The 21,680-nt window shown below is 47.4% G+C and overlaps 1 protein-coding gene across 1 annotated transcript in view; it reads left to right on the forward strand.

Moving 5' to 3' along the window:
* The window catches only part of LOC144138706 (uncharacterized), a 47,466-nt gene that overhangs the window by 19,896 nt on the left and 5,890 nt on the right, over positions 1–21,680 (forward strand). Inside the window, exons 4-5 of the mRNA XM_077671110.1 lie at positions 2,585–2,715; positions 6,904–7,055. Of these exons, the coding sequence (XP_077527236.1) occupies positions 2,585–2,715; positions 6,904–7,055 (283 nt within the window). The remainder of the gene's footprint in view (positions 1–2,584; positions 2,716–6,903; positions 7,056–21,680) is intronic.

The raw sequence follows: 21,680 nt of genomic DNA on the forward strand, positions 1-21,680 counted from the left end.
CATGAGTGTCAGCGAAACATTGACTGTGGTGCAGGACGCATGGAGGTAGAGGCAGCCCTGATAATGTTCAAGCGCTCGCTCTCCAAGAATGGGCTGCAGTACACAACCGTGATGTCCGATGGAGATAGCCGCACCATGCACGGCTTGAAGGAAAAAGGCGTCTATGGGTTTATCCCCTGAGGCCAAGAAAGTTTGCCTTCCAGCTACATTTATTTTCCCCAAAAGACTCTTTTGAGGGCCAACAACATGATGCATTTGCGGAAAACGCACTGCGCAGTGTCCCACCCCTGTATCCTCTCAAACTTCCAGCATAAAAACCGCGAATGAAATAGCCTCACCAAAGAACAAAAAAGGGGGGCACCTAAAGCAAGTTTCACCCTCACACTTTTGCCGTACACAATATTCTGGGTACCACAGTGCACTGTAATAGATGATGGCACTTCACGAAGGACTGTTGCAGTTTTCACGACGCCAGCAAGACACCACCAGATTTCACAACGCTAACAAAATGCCAACAGATTCGAAGTCGATAAATTTTGCTAAATTCCTGTTGGGGTCCGTTACTTGGCCTTTTGTATCTCCAGTTCTAGTTGACATTTTTGGAATCCAAAGACAGATTTGAAAATGGGAAGAACATGTCTTTGTTACTGGGAAATTTTGAAGCTACACTACTGATGGTTCATCTCATAACACATGGCCAAACTTCAAATGCAGTTTTCTCAGTTTCATATTTTTGGTCACTTCCCTCAGCCTTACGCAGCTTTTTGGAAACTTATTTTTGCTTCATAAGGTCAATCTTGGTACCATTTTTTTCAGTACAGCCTGAGGCAGCCGATGACATTCTTAGTTTTTCTGTTTAGGCTACGCATAAATGATGACTTGCAGTTATTTTGATGAGCCAAAATATCCAATACTGCCATTTTTTGTACTTGACATATTTTTTTAGGATGCCGTGACTTTAGAGAAAAACGAAGAATGTCATCGGGTATGGGAACTCTCTGGCTATCCATTCATGTAATTAAAAGCGACAAAATGCAATGCGAAAGTTCATTAAAGCTGCGTAAGAAATTACCTAATTGCGGTTTAGACTTTGTATGATAACTTTTGAACTAACAGCACCAGCTCAAATATAATTGCATATTTGAAATCTACAGAGAAAAGCACATCAGTGTGCAAATTTTCATAAGTTTCTACCCATAAATAAAAAAGTTAGTTTTAAGACCCTCGTCCCCCCTTAAGCCGTCATGAGCAATTTCCGTAGACAGGATTTAAAGGAGCACTGACACCAATTTTCGGCATTAATATTATTGCACAGTTCGCTTCCTTCACTCAACAGAATACCCTGGCTGAAATATGAGCGGCCTGCGACGCGAAAAACAGTTTAATTAGATCGCATTTATCGCGCCGACGGAGCAGCGCGCGGAGTGGCACTCGGCAAATGGACATGAGCGTGACATCACTCCAGGAGAGGAAAAAGAAGTGACGCGACAGCGCTCGTCAAAAACTCGTGACGTCACTTCACGCGCGCGGCCCCACGAGCGGCGAGCGGGCGCAACACCCTCTCAAGCGGGCGCCGGTGACGTCCGCATAAAGCGGTGAGGTCAAACCGGGAGGCTGTCATATGTGCCGTTCGGGATGAAAGCGCGGGAATTTGAAACAAACGATTTTCAGGCCGTTCAATGTAATTAACTATCGCGCGCTGAAGTATTTGAAGTGCTGTTTCAGGTTCGCCAGACCATTAAGCATCGATAAAAGCAATAAAAGTGTAACATGAAATTTTCGTGTCAGTGCTCCTTTAACACTTTGATGCTTGTGTATACGAAGGGGTTTAGTTGGACTCCTCAGTGATTTTAGAACTTTTGGTTACCAGAAGAGGCTTGCTGTTGAGACATTTCCTGCGAACATTTTGTAACGCCCATTAATTCTGCCTCCTTGTCCATGTGAAATTAGTGTTTCCTTACTACCTGTCCACAAGTGTTCACTTGCTTTCGGGGCTACCACCCATTTTTCACTGGTGTTTGTTTTGTGTTTTGTGTTTTTTTGTTTTTGTTTTTTGAGATTATGGTGTTAACATGCTGAAGCTGCAGCCAGACTATGAGGCGCACTGTAGTGCTCTGGATTAATTTCTTCACCTAGAAGGTGATCTTTTAACACGCGCCTAAATCTGAACACACTGGCATTTCCGCTTTTCGCCTCTATCAGAAATGCGGCCGCCACGGCCAGGATTGAACTTGTGTCCTTGGACTCAGCAGCACACTTTTTTTTTTCTTTTTTGATAATTGAGTGGGATGTTTGAAAAGCAGCAGCAGAAATTCGTTGGCGTCTGTGTACCCATGTCCCCAGCTAAGTTTCAACAAAAGTGCGGCTGACAGCTGGGCATAAATCATAGTACGTTACTCGACGAAATCACTTGGCTGCAGTAGAGCTCCGTCACCAATGCTGGTGTGCACCGGCAAGGGAAGGGAGTGTTGAGAAACTGTGCTGGAGGGTTTGTGCTGCCATCGTTGTACAGAGATTGACATCAGGTTGCACTGTTTGTTCCTGAAGTGTTTGTTTAAATTGGCCTCCCTCCCTGCGTGTGCAGTCCAAGGCGAAAGGAGTGGAGCACCTGATCGAGGTGCAGAACCCGAACCGGGTGGAGAAGAAGCCCAAGAAGGTGGCCCAGCTCGACGAGAAGGACCTCGCCGAGGCCCCGCAGCTGTCACGCCGGGAGAGGTGAGGGTCTCTTCTTCGCTTCTCTTCCCTCTCTCTCTGTCTGCTCTGTTTTGGGAGCTGCGTGTACTTCTACTTGGGCGGAGAGAATCTGCTGCGACCTGGGGCTGCAACCTGGTCGAGGGCCCGCTCCTCCCGGTTCAAAACAACGCGAATACACGCATTGGCATGCCAACACCGCCTTGCTTCCAAACGACGGTAAATGACGGGACATGGCGTCATGTCAACTTGGCCTGCAAGCCTCGCGGGCTTGATTTTATCGCGATTGCGCACTCACTATTAAGGTAGGATAATGTGGGTTCAAGGCTAAATGCGAAAACAATATTTTCGCTTTTGACTGCGAAGAATGGTAGAGAAAAAAAAATGCGACGGCTGCTGCTCACAATGCATACAAGGCAGTGGAGCGGCAGCAAGGGCACATTCGTGCGGCGGGATTTCAACTGGATACGGATTGTCTGTAGGTCTGGCTTAGCCAACCAGGCTCGCGCCTCATGTAAAGACAGCCAGCCATATCGTTGTCACCGGCAAACAATGGCGTCCACTTACGAGTTTGATTTTGTTTATGGGTGGCGGTGTGGGCCAACTGCGCATGGTTTCGGCGAAACTAAGCGCCCTGAATGTGTAAAAAGTTGCGGATGGGTGGCGTTTTGCTTGTTTTGTTGTAACGTAAATGTTCAGTCCCAGCCCTACTGAGTGAATATTTCGTTGAAGCAAAAACAAGTGAGACAAATGGGTCATTGTGGCGAGGACTTTCTTGCATTGACTTCTATGGCTAGCCGATGGGGAATTGGCAATGTTTCGTTGAAGTGGAAATTTCATTGAAGTGGACGACTGTAGTATGAGGCAGAGATGGAAAAAGGTGGGAAAGAAAGAAATGGAGCGGCCTTGAAAGGCACTGATAAGCACAGGGGTGAGACAGCTGCGCATATTGCGCAGATTTGATACAAATTTGTTTTCCTGCGCCAGGCTGCTCCTAAAGCTTGAAAACTGCAAAAACTGTGCCAAACTGCTCCAAAACAGTCTGAGAGCCAAGGATTTTAACGCTCCCGTCAGTTTCAGTGGGGGAAAATGCTTACTGACGGCATTATTTTCCAGCACCCCCAGTGTGATGGTGTTTGTAAAGGTTCAATTGATTGATTGATTATTCAACAAAAAACCGGCATAAAATTGTCCCCGAGATAGTTTTTTTCGAAAGTCACAATGTCGGGTTGTCCATGTTGTATTCTGTGCGTTTTTACAGTTTTCCCATCGAAAACCATTGCAAAGTCCTTTGGAAAAAATACTTATGTGTACTGAGGCGTCGAACTACTTGTGCAAGTTGATGAAAAAAATTCCCGCGCCTTCCCGCGAGGACACGAGTAAATGCAGAGCATTGGGGGCTCAGTACTGATTGAAGGCAGTGTTGCTTCCATCGCTTCTTCCATGATGCTGGAGTAGCAGACACGAGTAAACGTGGGGGCGAGCGTCAACCAAGGAAGGAAGGAGCAACGGAGTGACTGAAAACGAGCGACCGCTAGCCGCTATATTTGCAGTGCGCGCAGTAGAGGGAGAGCAGTACGGGGGGGAGAGCGCGCATGCGCAAGCAGCACGCGCCCTTCCACGACCCACCGCGCTGTTATCACGCACCTGTTAGGCCGAGACCGCAACGGAGCGAACGGGCTGACTACGACGCATGCGCGCGCCAGCTGCTGTTGAGAGAGAGGAGGGAAGGAGAGGCGCACCTGCTGCGGACGCGAAACTGTTGACACCGTCCGACGCAGGAACAGGCGAGGCTAAGAAATGCTCTGCATTTAAAAAACGGCAATTTTTGGAGTGACGTATCTCCGGAATAGTTCACTCTACCGGAACGACCTTACTGGGCGCCGCCATCTTGGTGTGGTGAAGATGTGAAAACGTGGCCGCCGGGCGAAGCATTTGCTTGTGGTTCAGACAGAGTGTTCTTCGCCGATTTCTACCTTGGTTTTAGTTATGGGGGCAACTGGGTTTATTATTTATTCGTTTGATCTGTTGCGGGTACGTGGCGGGACTCGAAAGATGGGAGTTCATAAAAAACAACCCGCGAATTCACTGTGTTTCGGCTTCGAGTGTGAGGCCAGCGCGGGCTTGAAGTGAAATTTCGGACTCATTGCGGTGTTATAAAACGCTGAGTTATTGCCGCCTTTGACAGCGAGCTCGCGAGCCGCGGGAATGGGGCGATCGACACTTCAGAAGAAGTGGCACAGGCTACATCGCCGCAAAAGGTTCAAGCAGTGTCCGATAGCGGGACGGGCTATTCACGCTAGTAATAATGGTTCATTTATCTGAAGTGAAATTTATTGCCAAGAGGGAGGCGGCTAAACATACCAGGGTTACACAAATTAGTATCGTAGTGAATGTGCGCCTTGGGGATTGAAATGGGAGGGCTGGTGGGATGTGACCACTGTCACCTCGCTTTGCGCAACTTTTGCTGTGGCTCTGCACTTGTGCGTAAAGCTGAGTCTGCGACGACAATAATAAGTTCGGCATTCACATGGTAATAAAAATGCCTTATGATTGCTTAGTTTTTAAATTCTACATTTTCAACTACCCTCCTCGTTATCTATGCATAGAGCCTAAGTATTTAAAAATAGTTTGTAAGAAGGTAGTGCAGTTATTATCTTGTGATACTCTGGTAGAAAAACTTTATTGAATGTCTATTTCCGTGTTATGTACGTTCAAAACCGATTGAAAAGTGCATTTCTTCCCCTCGGGTTTCCAAGAATTTGATTTTGAGGCAACTAAGGTGACATAATAAATGTTGTTCTTCTGCTCCAATTCAAGATTCTTCTGCTCCAAAATCAAGATTTCGCTGCTCCAAAAACTGCTCCAGAATCTGATTCAGCTGTCTCACCCCTGTTTAAAGCAGAGAGCACAGAGAGGGTGGTGAGAGAGAGAGAGAGTGTGTCATGAAAGGAAGAAACTTGGATCGAGCAGGCGAGGAAGGGGTGTCTGGGCACTGCCGTGGGGTTACATCGTGTGTGTCACGTTCGTCGGCTTGATGGGAGCTTTAAATTCACGGTCCGCTGGCCACCTGGACTTTGACTTGTCGCAGTTGGAGCGGTGGCGTTCTACTGCCGCATGGGGCCGTCGAAGGTTAACTTGTGCCCACCAGTACCTGCCTGCTTGCTTGCGTCTGTTCAGCAAGGGGTCTGGCCTGCCTGCATACCTTTGCACATCCAGCGGGGTGAAATGGGGGTCAAGAATAAAGAAAGGTCGGGATGAGACAGCAAAGTGATGTAAAAGATCCCGCCAGGGTCTGTCGTTTGAAGCGGATCACGTGCACCCGAGTGTTGTATAATCGGGGTTCCTAAAGCACTGTTTCGATGGGGAGTTTGCCAGGACCGCCGTGATCCATCGTAAGAAGCGGGTCGTCATAACACAGACGTATCACCACTGTTCCGCCGTACCACTTTCACATGGATCGTGAAGCTGTTGTGCCAACTGCCGCCATAACGCAGTTTCGAGTCGGAGCCCTCATGGTCGTCAGCGACAGCGCAGTGTGATGTGTTCTCTGCAAAAATCACTGCTGCAGGGCCCCCCACCATTTGGTAGAGATGTTTTGGTGGCGTTGCGAGGGTCTCTGCATTTGATTGCGACCTGAACAACAGCGAGTTCACACTTCCTGCAAGGCACACGCATGTCGCTGCTGACATGTTGTGTTGGTGCCTGTTATTGGTTTAGCCTGTTTAGATGATTTAGCCGTCATGTGCACAGATAGTTGAGCTTTCTCCATAAGACGGTGTAGTGCTCCGGAGCAGCGTGCGGCTGTTCGTTGTTTATGTTTATATTTTTTGTGTGTAAATAACTTTTGTACTTGCACTGCTCATATTCATGGTATTATTCTATAAGTGTTTTATGTTCAAACTCTATATTTCAAATTGCTTTGATGTGTACCGTGTGCAAAGCAGCATTGATGTTTTGATGTTTTATTTCTTTTTGTTTACACAATTTTATTACTGTTGGAAAGCCCTATTCTCTCTCTATCATGTCGTCGTATCTTACGCTTCAGCATCAACCATTTCCTGCGGCAAGAAAAAAAATATTTTGGGAACACCCAAAAACAATTGATTTTTCCGCAGTTACGAAATTGTTAAAAAGAGAAGTTGCGGTCATGCTCCTCTTTTAGTCCCTGACCCCCCCCTCTGCCCCCATCTTCCTCCATCACGATTGCAGGGAGGAGCTGGAGAAGCAGCGCGCGCGGCAGCACTACCAGAAGATGCACGCGGCAGGCAAGACGGAGGAGGCCCGTGCCGACCTGGCCCGCCTGGCCCTCATCCGCAAGCAGCGCGAGGAGCAGGCACGCCGCAAGGAGGAGGAGGCCAAGGGTACGTGAGCAAGGGGACTCTCTCCTTTTCCATCCTCCTCTCGCTCCTCCTGCAGGAGAATACAGTTGGCGAGAAAGATGAAGATGGATGTGCGCGGGCGTTTTTATCTCGATTGTGCGTATTGTCTCGGCAGAGCTTCGACACGCTAAAAAGTGTAGAACCACACTGACACTAGGAAGAGACGCATTGCCAAAACAGGCACTTGTTCTACGTGCTGTCTATGTCTTTTCATGGTATCGGCAGTTTTTGCACTTTTTCAAGTCTCGGCATAGGTGGAGGAGGACAGGCTGGACACGCAAGAATGGATTTTGAGGGGAGAGATGTGGGATAGGTGTGACTACGCAAAGCATTTGGTTATTCGTCAGTTGATGCTCGCATCAGCTGCAAGGAGTTTTGAAAAAACTTCTGGAGTGGAGGTCTCCTATCCTCCTCCTGAGACCCGGGATGCATTTGGGTCCACAAATGTTTTTCTAAACTTGCAGAATAAGTAAGTGTAATTACGAAAGTGAAAAGTGTTGCGTGGTCTTTCAATAGCTCTCATAGTTTCGTGTTGCGTGGTTTTTCAATAGCTCTCATAGTTTCATCTCAGCGAGATGTCCTTTATATTGGACGCTGGGGTGCTGGTGCCAGGTCTTTCTTTTTCCTATGGCGCACATGTAATGATGTACAGGAGATACTGCGCTGAAACTCGTGTAAAAAGATGTTTGAACTCAAAAGGGACAGTATTGGATAAAAGATTTCGCTCTTGTGTTCACTTTGTGTGGCCAATTTTAAAACATCTTCTGTCCTTTGCGATGGAGGAAAAAAGTCAACATTTGGTGTGAAAGAACTTTGTTTTCGTGTCGCAACCCTGTAGTCGTAACAGGTAGCGTTGGCAGTGTCTGCTGGCCTTGGGAAGTGGCTAGCACTCTTTTATTGGGACTATACGCCTCGAGCGCGGCCTGTAGGGGCGCCACTGAAATCCCCCTAGCGGCCCATTTCGAAAGCAGGCGCGGGAGTCCCCGGCCCGCTCCCCCCTGTCGCCGTTGCTTGTGGGGCTCGTTCAAGACAGCGATTTACCGTTTTTCCGCGTTCGAAATACCGAATAACGTGGGACAGGCACTCTGTTTGCAAGCGTGGCATGTTCACGAGAGTATAAACGTTTATGACGCGATCTTAGTGAGATCTATATGAGCGCCGGGCGTGTGTCACAGTCCGGCGTCCCGAAGCCAGCATTTGCATGCAGCTGATTGCAATTCCGCTGCCCTGAAATTTAGTGACAGTGTCTCCGTAAGCAGTGTTACCTCCGATGGTCATGTTGCGGCCATACACACTATGATGTAAATCGACTTTGTGCACTTAAAAAATCTAGTGGAGCACTCATACCTGACAGCACGCAAGTTACGCCTGCCAATATCACATATCAGATATTGATCAGTAACATGAACAAGCCAATGCGGCATAAATTTCACAAACATTGTACCAAAGAAGTACGACGGATAATGCAAAATTACACTCCGGAGTCAGCACACGACGACAAATTTAATGCTGGGTCGTCTTGTCCCGAGGTGAGCGCTCCCAAAGATTCATCTGTTACATTTATCCTCCACGAGAAGCGCGAAGATGGGCTTATAGAGTAATCCGCGTCCGTGACCAAACTCTTCTTCGAAACATCGTCGTAAGAGTCATGACACAGTGAGACTGCAGAATCTAGCATAAACCGAAATCAGAGGCCCTTATCAGATACGACACTCTTCCAACGAGCCCGTGTATACGAGATTTTGGCGCACGTTAAGGCTCTCCAGGTGGTCAAAATTAATCCGGAGCCCTCCACTACGGCGTGCCTCATCGTCTCTGTTGCGTCGGCGCGTTAAACCCTGCAATCAATCAATCAACTCTTCCGACGACACCTCGTATCGCTTGTGAACTGCCTATCCTGTATTCTTCAAAAAATGAGTCCGCCGAGTGATCAGCCGTTTTTCAAGGCGAAAAACAAACGAAAAGTGAACACGCATCTTGTGTGTGTGATTACTAAAACGTTCATTCGTTGATTCCGCTCCGCTTTTGTAAACAACGATAGTTGAGCGTCCTCCTCCTCATCCCCCCCCCCATGTCTAGGGAAATATCAGTGCAATTTCGCATCTAGTTGGTCTGGTGAATACTACCTTGCTCGAACAAGCGTCTTTAGCATTTCAGAAGCTGCACTCATTTTTTTTTTTCATTCCCGTACAACTATTCTATTTATTCCTTACTTGCAGACCATTCATTTTCCCGTGGTTTCAATAACATATACCTTGGTTCTTACTATAAGGCATGAGTGGGCACATATCTGACAATGCACAGCCTTTGAGTCTACTTAACATTTTCGCGTGGCTTATATTCCCATAAAAGGCACAAGTTTTTGTCAGCTATTGGGTTATCACGTCCCCGAAACATATTTTTCTACGACGTACATATTCGAAGCAAAGCCGCATTTGTTGTCTGCGCTGCAAAACGAACCAACCACTTACAGTGCCAATATCAGGTCTAAGCGAGGCGACAATAAATAGAATTCACTTGTGCTGACGTGTTCGAAGGTGACAGCGGTGATATGCTGCTGCCATCGCCGACGCCCGCAAGAGCGGCCAAGAAGCGCGCAGAACCGCCTCCCCGGGTAGCTCTTGTTGGCGTTAGAGCGTTCTACCAAGACGCAGCTGTTTTTTTTAGGTGCCCTAAACGTGCAGTTAGCATACAGACGTCACCATAACAAGTTGTTTAGAGCGCGGAAAGGCAAAGAGAAGCGAAAGAGAACCAAAACACTGAATGACCACCTATCAGCCACGCAGCGCTAATCCCGCAAACGCCGCGGAGAAGCGGCGGCAGGCGGCGCAGCGATCGCGAATCTCGAGGCGTATAGTCGAGCCAAGCTTTGATTGCAGATAGCACTCGGCTTTGTCCTCATTCTCCGTTTCGTCCTGCTTCCTCCCTGGAATTGCGAGGATCTCAGCAACAGTTTGGCGAAACTTCACAAAATTGCTTCAGCCATCTCATCGGACACGTGAGGCCGGTCTTCTAAATAAAAAAAGACACGCGATGTCGCCCACAAGCCGCTAAATACCAACAACACTCGTTTGCGTTTCGTAACAAGGCCACCGCAAAAGCTCGGTCAAAATCTCCGTGTTTAGTCCTGGCATCCAACGTATTGGACACGCAAAATTAAAAGAAGCGCAGAAGAAAGTAAGCGCGAGCAGTTTAAATTTTGTATTCTGCACGTTCGCTTTTGCACTAAGTGCAAAATCAAAGAGATATCAAAGTAGAATCAAAGATATACTTTGAAAGCGGTATACAGGTAGAAATACGAGAAACAGTATTGACCTCTTCGGCTTACGCCGCGCTGCTGAACGCCACCATTCGGGAACAGTTTTGGCAGGAGTGTGAACGATGTATTTTCACCAATGCTGCCTAGATGGTGCCACCGGGTGTCCAACTTGTTGGGCATTGGGGTTTTATGAGGATGACTGCCTTGTCATTGGAGTATTACCTCATTACCTATTGTCCAATATATTGGAGAAATCCTCATAGTCGGGTCTCAGGAGGCTGTACACGCCCACGTGAACGGTGAAGCCGGGGAAACCAGTTGGCGGCCATATTGCTCCAGGCAAGAGCAAGCGCAGCTTAAAGTGCTGGCAATGTAATGAGTGAGCTGTTGCAGAGGTGTTTCGGCATGACACAGGCCAGTTGGTGTAGTTGATTGTGCCCAGATTTTTTTTTATGTTATGTAACCGAGATATAGTACACAGTATACGCAGTACAGTACACAGTACAGTATAGTACACAGTACAGTACACAGTATAGTATACGCAATAATATGTGAGCTGAAGTTGTTCGCGCATGAGCAGCACATTCACTTGCAACACTCCTGACGTGAAGCAAACTGTGGAACCAATAAAGGGGTAAATGAATTTTTAATTTATCTAAGGCTTCAGGGGTGTGGCCAAGGAGTGGGGGGCAGGGGGTTGGTGTCAGAACACTTTAAGAAATTTTCTGGGCTGTGCATTCTTCCCTCTGTCTTCTCCGTATTTCAGCTCTTTTGTCAACCATGCTGTTCGCACTCCGCATTGGTGTGTTAATATCGAAAAACAAAATAAGAAATTTGGATATGAAAATGAAATATTTGCATGGAGGCTTTTTTTTATGTTTAGGGTTTTATAAGCTGTACGATCTATAAGTGAATAACAAAGCAACAATCCTTACAAAAGCTGCCTAATACAGTTAACCCTCGTTACAACGCAATTGAAGGGGCGCTGCGATTTGCTCGTTATAGCCGTAGCCGACATTTACTGCAAATATTATGCATTGTAGTTACCTAAAACAAGAAGCGGGCGAAACAGCATCTCGCCGCATGGCGGTACTCAGTAAAATAAACACATTCTGGAGGTAAAGAGGAGAAGTCACAAACCTACTTTATTACAGTTCAAAACTCATTTCAAGCAGGCTTGGGTGTGAAGAAGTCCGTAATAGGACGTTGATGCACCTTCCTGATGTGTGCGATCTGTGCCGCTAAGTTCACGCCATCTTCGCCACCCTCGTGCGCGCCGAAGTCGCGGCGCAGCACGTCCACCGCGTCTAGTGCCTCTGACGCCGTCGACACCTTGTTCTCCCGTTCGTCGACAGATTCATTGTCGCTGGTCTCGTCCGGTTTGTTGACAGCATGCACGATATCGTCATCCATGAGCTGCTTCGTTGCCATCACTTGCGAGTCTGCACTCACATAGTCGCAAAACGACTCACTGTCAGGCACGACGCCGGCGTCACGAAGGGCCGTCCATGACGATGACGCTGAGACCTCTTCTGATGCGGCGAAACCGTCAGGCACAGTGGGCTCATCTAACGGCTCGTTGCTGGCATTTGGTGTGGCGGCAAATGAGGCGTGCCGAAAGCAATTGGCGATCGTGGTCACCGTCACACTCATCCACGCCGCTTGCAGCATCTCGATTGCAGCATACAAGTCAACATCGGTGTCCCGCTTCAGTCTCATGTTGAGCAGGAGACGGTTGATCACACGCTTGCGGTATCCTGCCTTCAGCGACATAATCACGCCCTGATCAAGCGGTTGTATTCTTGCTGTGCAGTTGGCAGGCAGGAACAGCAGCTCGATGTTTTGGAGCACGGCAGCAGCGTGGTGGGCGGTGCAATTACCCAAAACAAGGCACACCTTGCGGTTCTCCTTCGTCAGCTTCTTGCCCCATTCGCAAAGGCATTTTGTGAAAATCTCCCTGCTCATCCAGGCTTTGCGGTTGGCAGTGTACTTCACTGGGAGCTGCCTCTTCCACTTAAGGGGGGACGCGGCTTTCAACTTCGGAAAAATGACCAAAACATCGTTTTTTTGAAACCCACATATTCGGCTTCTATGTTTCCTATTCTGTGCATCTGCAAAGTTTTTACGCTGAAAAGCGTCGCAAAGTGGCATAAAAAAATACTTTTGTCAGGCGCGGTGACAAACTATCAGCGCAAAAGGGCGAAAAAACGGCAATTTTCGGAGCGCTCTATCTCCGCAACGGTGCCACCGGGCGCGGCCATTTTGATATGGTTAGATCGGCCGAGCGATCGTCTTTCCGGTTCCGCTCGTCTCTTTTATCTTCGTTCATTCACAAACGCACAAACGGCAGAAAAGAAACGACGCACAAACGAAGCTAGAAATAGATGCTGAAGCGCTATTGGTCCTCCGGTCGGGGCACAGAACAACGACCCTCCTGATTGGATGTCGCGGGCGCAACGCAAGATGGCGGCCGCCTGAGCTGCGTAGCGAGCGGATTGAGTTCATTTTCGCCACTTCGCTCGGCCGAGTTTCTGTTAAATCTGTGGTATTCAACACGGACGTTATCGCGATGGGAATGCCAGAGATAACGAGCCAGATTACGGGAAGTTGTGTGGCTCGAAAGGCGGAGGTCATCGAACGCTTCGTGGTGCGCGTGACTCTACCGTCGCCAGACCCCGGAGGGTGACGCGGTGTGCGCGCTTGCGATAGCGGTTCGTGAAGTGAACTTTTAGTCGGATTTGCGATGTTTACACGCTTAGTTATTGCTTTGTTTTGACTGTGGGCTCGCTAGCCTTGAGAAAGAAATGGTCGACGCGTCAAACGCTGCGGCGCGCACGGCATAGCCGACGCGCATTGGAGCATCACATGACTGGGCAACCGGTTACGATTGAACGCCAGTAGTTGTAATTAATGCCTGCGACGTTAGTTTTTAATCTTAAAAGCGACCTGACCAGCCATATCAGGTATAATCAAAGCTCGATATGTCGCGGTAAGCGTACGCTGCGATGCGCGCGAGCCATATCGCCTTTCTTGCGCAACGTTTCCCGTGCACTTGTAATTTTCATGCAAACAGGTTTGAGTTAGTAATATAGGAATAAAAATATGCTCTCTGCGTTAAAAATGTACGTTACTGTGGCAGCATTTAACAGTGATTTTTTTTAGGGAAATTATTGATACCATTGCTTAGGGCATACTGGCTGTGCTGCGAGAAATATTGGATGCCTTGAATGTCAAAAGTAGTAAAAAAATATGCCCTTGCATTGAAGTTGGGAGTTATGCAGAATACTCTACCAAGCTTCAAAGTAGCTCATTTTCATCCTTGTGGTATGCAAACTTTTGGCAATGAACACCTGCACGTATGAGTACTAAGTTGCTGTGCCAGGCAAGATAAAACATAAAAAAAGCCGAAAACGTTCAAATTTAAGTAAAAAAAAATGCTGAACTTGTTGCCATGGTGACAACACTGCAAAAGGAGGTTGTCCAGTGCGATACAGCCAACCAACTAACCTATTTTGCATTGAAAGCCCATTGAAACCCATCGACCGTTTCTTTATCAAGACTAGCGAGCCCACAGTCAAAACACAGCAATAACTAAGCGTGTAAACATCGCAAATCCGGCTAAAAGTTTACTTCACGAACCGCTTTCGCAAGCGCGCACACCGCGTCACCCTCCAAGGTCTGGCGACGGTAGAGTCACGCGCACCACGAAGCGTTCGATGACCTCCGCCTTTCGAGCCACACAACTTTCCGTAATCTGGCTCGTTATCTCTGCCATTCCCATCGCGATAACGTGCGTGTTGAATACCACAGATTGAACAGAAACTCGGCCGAGCGAAGCGGCGAAAATGAACTCAATCCGCTCGCTACGCAGCTCAGGCGGCCGCCATCTTGCGTTGCGCCCGCGACATCCAATCAGGAGGGTCGCTGTTCTGCACCCCGACCGGAGGACCAATAGCGCTTCAGCATCTATTTCTAGCTTCGTTTGTGCGTCGTTTCTTTTCTGCCGTTGTGCGTTTGTGAATGAACGAAGATACAAGAGACGAGCGTAACCGGAAAGACGATTGCTCGGCCGATCTAACCATATCAAAATGGCCGCGCCCGGTCGCACCGTTGCGGAGATAGAGCACTCCGAAAATTGCCGTTTTTTCGCCCTTTTGCGCTGATAGTTTGTCACCGCGCCTGACAAAAGTATTTTTTTATGCCACTTTGCGACGCTTTTCAGCGTAAAAACTTTGCAGACGCACAGAATAGGAAACATAGAAGCCGAATATGTGGGCTTCAAGAAAACGATGTTTTGGTCATTTTTCCGAAGTTGAAAGCCGCGTCCCCCCTTAAAACAGCGCGGGGATGCAAATTGCCAATTACGAAAACTGGCAGCTTCTCGGAACCGTCCATGTTAGCACAAAGTAGCACCGTGATCCGGAGCTTACTTTGTTCACCGCCATGGCACGGCTCACCTTTAAGGTAGGTCGACACCTTCGAAAAAAAAATTGACAGGTGTAGCCCAAACGTTACAATTATATTTTTGGCTTGTAAAGCTTATACAGTTAGAAACTTTAAATAGATAAAATTGCTAAAAATGTCGAACAAAAAATTTATATAAATTAAAATGCGCCAAAATATGCATGTTGCGCGAGCAGTCATAAGTACAAAATGGTTGGTTCGATTCAACCACGACTTGGCAGGAACATAATGAAGACAATAACCTGTGCAACTAACCTCCAAGAATATCACATCTTTAAGCTAAGTTGCGTAATCATAAAAAGACTCAAAAATTTGATATCCGGCTTGTTTGGGTTTCACACAACTGGCCATAATATAAAAAGTTACCAATAGTTTTCAGTCATTCTGCTTGATTGCATAGCTCTATATATAAATCAACAGCACACAAAGTTTCATAAGAAAATAATTTCTAGAAGCAAAGTTATCACTGTTCGCGTAACTAATGGTTGCAAAAAATCAAGTTTTGAGAAAAATGGCTTTGAAGGTTCACACCTATTGTACGTATTATAAGAAACAGTCAATGCGCCTAAAATCCGCCAGGCTGATAGCTTGCACCCTCCTTGTAACCGGCACGATCTCCGTTTGGCCGAGCTGAGGCGCACACATTTTTTTTGCCTGTTTCGTGTCTTACAGTTGACTCATATGCAGCCTTCGTCTTAGGGTGACAGTCACTGGTCAGGCACGCCTTCCTCGTACTATAACTGTAACTGCAGACTATAAAGTACTATAATGGTCTCCTTGCGAGGCTAGAACTAAATCCGTGAGGTTAAAACGGCATACGAAAAAGCACGGACAACCAGACACGAACGCAAGGCAATGCAAATGCGCGCAACGTGAACACGAGTGTGCCACCCATTGCCCCTTAGTGAAAATTTTGAAATAAATCAAATGTACAATATCCCGAAATGTGTCCAAAAGCTTAGAATGTAGCTAAATAAATTAGCATTATGTAACGTATATACGAAGAAACATTTAGGACGACATGGCAGATACTGCGTAATCGGAAACCTTCAGTTTCGGTTTCGGATGCGTCTCGGCGGGGTTGAAAAATGGTCATAACTTTTGAACCGATTAAGATAACAGCACATTTTTTTTTCTAAATATTCTTCAATAGACAAAGATGTTGAAATTGCAAAATTTAAAAAAAGTCATTTTTTTCAAAAAATGCGTTTTTGAAGGTGTCGACCTACCTTAAGGGCTAACGTCTTGTGCGGCAACATCTTAAAAAAGAGAGCGGTTTCGTCCGCATTAAAAATGTCCTCCTTGCTGTACGTTTCTAGCAGCCGCCCAACGTTTTCTTCCGCCCACGTTGCCGCCTCTGCTTCGTCGACCGACCGGGATTCGCCACAGACTGCTCTCCCTACAATGTTGTGGTGCTCCTTGAAACGTTGGAGCCATCCCGAACTTGCGATGAAGCTGTCATAGCCCATGATGCAGGCGAAGTCTCTGGCTTTTCTTTGTAGCAAGGCGCCGCTCACTGGCATATTCACGGGCCGTGTGCCTGAAAACCATTTAAAAACGGCTCTTTCGACCACTTCAAAAGCAGGAGCCCTCATCCTCTTAGCGCTTCCTGTCACACCACGTGCAACAGCGCCGACGATGGACTCTTGGTTGCTCACGATGGTAGACAGCGTACTCGTCGACACGTCAAAGTCCCTTGCCACCTTACCCTTCTTCATGCCCGATGCGACGGCTTTTATCATAGCCGTCTTCTGTTCAAGCGTGATAGTCTTTCGCTTTCGCTTCCCGCCTGTCACACTCATGTTGTTGGAATCACACGGGCAGCTCGATAAAACGTAACTCTGAAAACTCCGAAAAAACACACACACAGTACAAAACGCAGCGACGTCGGCGATAAGAACAGGGGGGAGGTGACGCAACCATGCGCGCCGTGTGCATTGTCTGCATGCTGTGCGCAGCGAGAGGAGGGTGGGAAACATGTGGGAAAGGCTTCGCGGGCGCAGCAATCATCGCATGGTGCGCCATCCAGCTTCGCGCACATCAGGCACGCGTGGCTGGAGGATGCGTGGCGGGAGTTCTGAACTGCTAAATACAGTTGTTGTGTTACGCACTGTCTCAAATCTGCGTTGAGCACTGTTGTAAAATTAGCTCAAAATTTTGTTTCTCAACGAAATCTGCTCGTTACATCCCATAACGGGCAAATTTTACCTCGTTAAAACGAGGTTTTATACACATTGGTGTCTATGGGGACTTTCAAGGGGAATTACGATTTGCTCGTTATAGCCATTATTTCGTTACAGCCCGTCTCGTTATAACGAGGTTTAACTGTATTACCGTACAGTCCTTCAGTCAACTATGTAAAAATAAAACGGGCACTGTTAAAAACTTGACACAGTAGAAAGATACAAAAGAATACAGAGTTGAACCAGTGGGCCAGGTTCTGCTACTATGGTTCCTATCTGTCATTTACAGATTTATAAAGCTTAGTCCTCTCATTCTGCGTTTGTATACCCTGCTATGCAAGTTTTCTGGTCGATTCCTTTGAAATTGGCGAAGCCTGATCTTTACACAGAAGTTGGTAGTATTCTTTGACAAAGCTTAAATTTGATTGTTGAGCGGATCGCAGCCCAACAATGAGGCACCAACCGAGCAAATAATGCTTGCTCAAAGGCCACTGTCATCATCTTTGCCATAAGGTGCACTTACTGGGTCTGATCTTCAGGGCATGTCTTTGTGGCGTCGCTATTACCGTAAAAACCCCCGTATAATACGGACCCGCGTATAATACGAAGTGTAATTCGGAGACAGCAAAATCAGAAAAAAAGTTTTCATCCGCATATAATGCGAGGTAAAGAGCACAGAAAACATTTATTTGCACTGCAGTTACCATTCAGTCATTGTCTGTTTTCGCTGGCACTGTCTCCCGACGTCCGTTCAGTCATCGTCAGGTTCGCTGCCGCTGTCTCCTGAAGTCGCCTTGTCGGAAATGTCTTCCCACAGAAAGTGGTCCTCATCATCAAGGACGTTCGAGATGCCCATTTCTTAAAGGAGCCATGAAGAGAAAACACAAGTTTGGTTTATTCAAAAGATTGTCTCGTTAGAATCATACTGACACCACTTTTAACGTAAACTTCACTCAAATAAGCTACATAATTAGGAAAAACGGGAATGCTCATGTGACCCACCAGCTCATTTCCCGCAACAGAACCTATGATGTCACATGAGCTAAGCTCTGCGATTGGCGGAGGCTGGCAGAAGCAGACGCAAATTAGGTAGACCTTACAAACTAGACGAACGAGCGATTTGCGCTTAAATTTAGGGCACATTCTTTACAAAGCAATAAGAATGATGGGACAAACAGTGGAAGTTACGAAAGCACATGTAAACATAGAAGTACTGATGCGTTCTGCTGTTCGTACTGCGCACAGCATGCTTGGTTTAGCTGCACAGCACTACGGGGCTTGGGGTTGTCTCAGACGACACTGGCCGATTGACGCAAGCAACGGTGTCTTACGTGACCCCATTTGTCGAGCGAGCACTGTTTTAGGTAACGAATATTTTCTGCCAGAACAAAAACAAGCCAGGTTTAAATGCGGGCAAAAACAAACCAAACGGTTCCAACGGTATGGTGGCGCCATCTAGGTTACGGAACGTAAAGAAAAGCGGGAACAGACCAACACCGCTGTACAGGGTGGAGACAACCTTTGAACGGTCCCGTGCCGCCGCAATTGGGCCAACGGGCTCAACGCATTATTCTTTTCGTTTCATACGAGACCTAGCAACGCGAAACAGACAATATGATTCAAACTTCTTCAGTAAACCGCGTTGCGACGATAATTTTAGCGCGGTTTTGACACAATGACTTGCTTCGGCGGCGAGCGAGCAACCGAAAATGGCGGCGCCAGCGTATACGTGTCTCTACCCTGTACGGCGGATGCGTGAATGAAGGTACTCTAGGCTGCAGAGCAGTCGGTTCCTGTGGTGTCATTTGGGACCACGAAAACGCACGATTGAGCGGGAAAATCAAAATTTTAATCTAAATTGTTTAATTTCTCCGTGAATAAAGCACCGTTTGTATCCGGACAAGCGCTGAGGGCACTATAAAACACGAAATCTTTCGAATAAAACCAACTTGCATTTTCTCTTCATGGCTCCTTTAAAAGAGCGACTGACGAGCTCCTCTGATACGCTGGCCCACGCATCCGCGATCCAGCCACAAAGCACCGCTGGAGAAACCCGCGTCAGCCATTCGGTAGCTGTCATTTACGGTCTCCTGACCTCATGCACTCTTGGTAGCAGGACCTGATGCAGTCTTTGAAAGTCTTGTTGATGCAAACGTCTGGCGGTTGCAGCTGGGATGTCATTCCTCCTGGAATGACAATGAGTTCGGTTCAGGGTTCGCGTAACAACTTCTTCACGGAATCGGCCAGGTGGCAGCGAAAGGCGCCCAACATGAACACTGATGGGAACCCCCAACAGTGCTCCAGGCCGCCGACACCACACAGACCTTTTCCAGCCAAGCACCAGTTGCTTTCTCCACCCGCAAATGCTGCCTTTGGTGACGCCGAACTGCCGTCCTGCGGCGCAACTCCCGATGGTCTCGGCACATAAAATAACTTTTAATTGCAGCCGAATACTGCCTTCGTGCACCCGACATCGTATGGTGATAGACTTGCGGTGAACGTGCCGATCCTTCGCCTGGTCAAAACAATCAAAATGGCGGCGGCTGAGAGAAGCAGCAGCCGGCTAACGCCACCGCAAGATGGCGCACCCTCCGCTGAGACTGAAACCGGAAGTGCAAATTTTCGACTGAGAACTTTGGGATCCACATATAATACGAGGCACAAATTTTACATGGTAAAATTTAGAAAAAAAACCTCGTATTATACGCGGGTTTTTACAGTAGTTTTCAGAGCTGCTGGCAGCTGACTGGACATAGCTCAGTGCAGCAATCATCATAGAATGTGCAACCATGCACTTTCAGTGTCACACATTCTGATATGCAGTTGAACCTCATTATAAGAGGCATGGGTGTAGGAGACACTATTCACCCACATGGATGGCCGCCCTGTCTTTACCATTAAACTGACCTCTTTTATAACAGACATTGGATGAGGAAGATAGTTGGTTATAGCCTGTATTCACTAGCGAGGCACGCATGCAGGCAACCATGTGAGAGCGCCGTCACTGGTTACGTCGGCCTCCGCGGGATGGCGCTACTTGTCCGTGCTAAGCCCATGATATGGGTTGGACGTTACAAACTCTACCCCACCGAACGCAAAGTACTGCCTCTACTCTAATGCGAGTGCGATTAACAACAACTCTGTTGGCACCACCGTTGAGGAAACAAAGCAGACGACGCACGCCAGCGTTTTTTTTTTTCTTCGGCGTGCAGGTGCAGTGGCACAAGCGGCGCCATGTCCGTGGCCATTTCTAGCGTTGCCAAGCGAAGAAACTGACAGCTAAAATTTTCAATTAATACCACCTATAAAGGACAAGTTATCCTTGAATTTCGGTCAACAGTCTCACTTGTAACAGGCATTTTAACTTTAGATGCGTTGCCATCAGTCGCCAACAGCAGTTGCGTCCACTGTGGAATCAAAGGGGGCAACAGATGCCCACAGTCGCTATTTACCGTAACTTCAGCAAACACGCAGAGTGGTTCACTCAGCTGTGAAACGACGGCAAGAAGCCCTGCCAATGGAAATGCAACGTTCAAAAGTGGTTGAAGCTTACTGCCATGTGTACGAGCGCGACCGCGCAAGAAGGCTTCTGTGCAAGCCAGGAATACCGGAAGTGCACAGTGGGCTCTCCCAATTGCATAGCTCCCAATTAAGAAGCATCACAGATGTCAAGTCCTGCCAGCCTGATGAATTGCCAAAGCACACAGCGGAAAATGCTGTGTGCTCTCGCTATTCATCAGGCCTGTGAACTCGACGTCTACGGTTCTTCGTCTACTGCAGACAGCGACGAAAGAAGAGAATGCTTGTAGAATCTGTCGTAAAAAAAAACTGCAAATACAGTCATGAAGCAAACAAAGATTCAGAACTATTTCATATATTGTGGCGACGAAACGTAAATTAGATAAGCCTTTTTCAACATGCCGTAGCGTTCCATTGTGCTTATTTTAGTTGTACGCTGCCAACAATGAACTAAATTGACCAGTAAGTGAAAATGTGGTACCCTGCTTATAAGAGACCTCGCACACGAGAGACAGAAACTGCTCCCCAGTACGTGCCTCTTATAAAGGGGTTCAACTATATATGGCACTACTGCACCGACAACAAGTGAGAGGCTTTTCCAGAAGTCCTTCCGATGGGTGTAATTAATAGGTATCATCACCCAGTGGCCGCAGCACTCTAGATTTTGGCATAGGTGTGCGTGGAAAGACTGGGAAACCGTAGGAGTGCATGTCCTTGTCGCAGCATTGTTTGGCCCGTCGTGTCAAAGCTTCAGATGGCCCCAGAACAGAATGTGTGCATTCTTAGGCACCAAGCCATCCCTAGGAGCCTCACACAGCATCTTGTTACTGTTTTATGACACTTTGTATTCACCACATACAGGAAGTTTTCAGTTGCAACTGCACCTGCTCTGCTCGAGTGAGGTAGCGCGCTGAAGGCGACTAGCGAGATCACCATAGACTTCAAAAGCGTTTTAACACGGGAGGATTGGGGAACCACCTTAAAGGGACACTGTACCATATTTATTCGAATCTAGGCCGGCCCCGATTCTAAGTCGACCCCCGAAAGTCCGAAGGCGCAAAAAAAAAAAAAAAAAAAAAAAAAAATTACCTCGAATGTAGGCCGAACAAAAAGGCGAGGTCAGCGTTCACAAAAAGAAAACACGTTTATTGAACATGAAGATGCGGTGCTGGAACTCAATCA

The sequence above is a fragment of the Haemaphysalis longicornis genome, unplaced genomic scaffold (genome assembly GCF_048455015.1).
Source record: "Haemaphysalis longicornis isolate Haplotype H1 unplaced genomic scaffold, Haemaphysalis longicornis Haplotype H1 scaffold_5, whole genome shotgun sequence".
Taxonomy (NCBI): Eukaryota; Metazoa; Arthropoda; class Arachnida; order Ixodida; family Ixodidae; genus Haemaphysalis; species Haemaphysalis longicornis.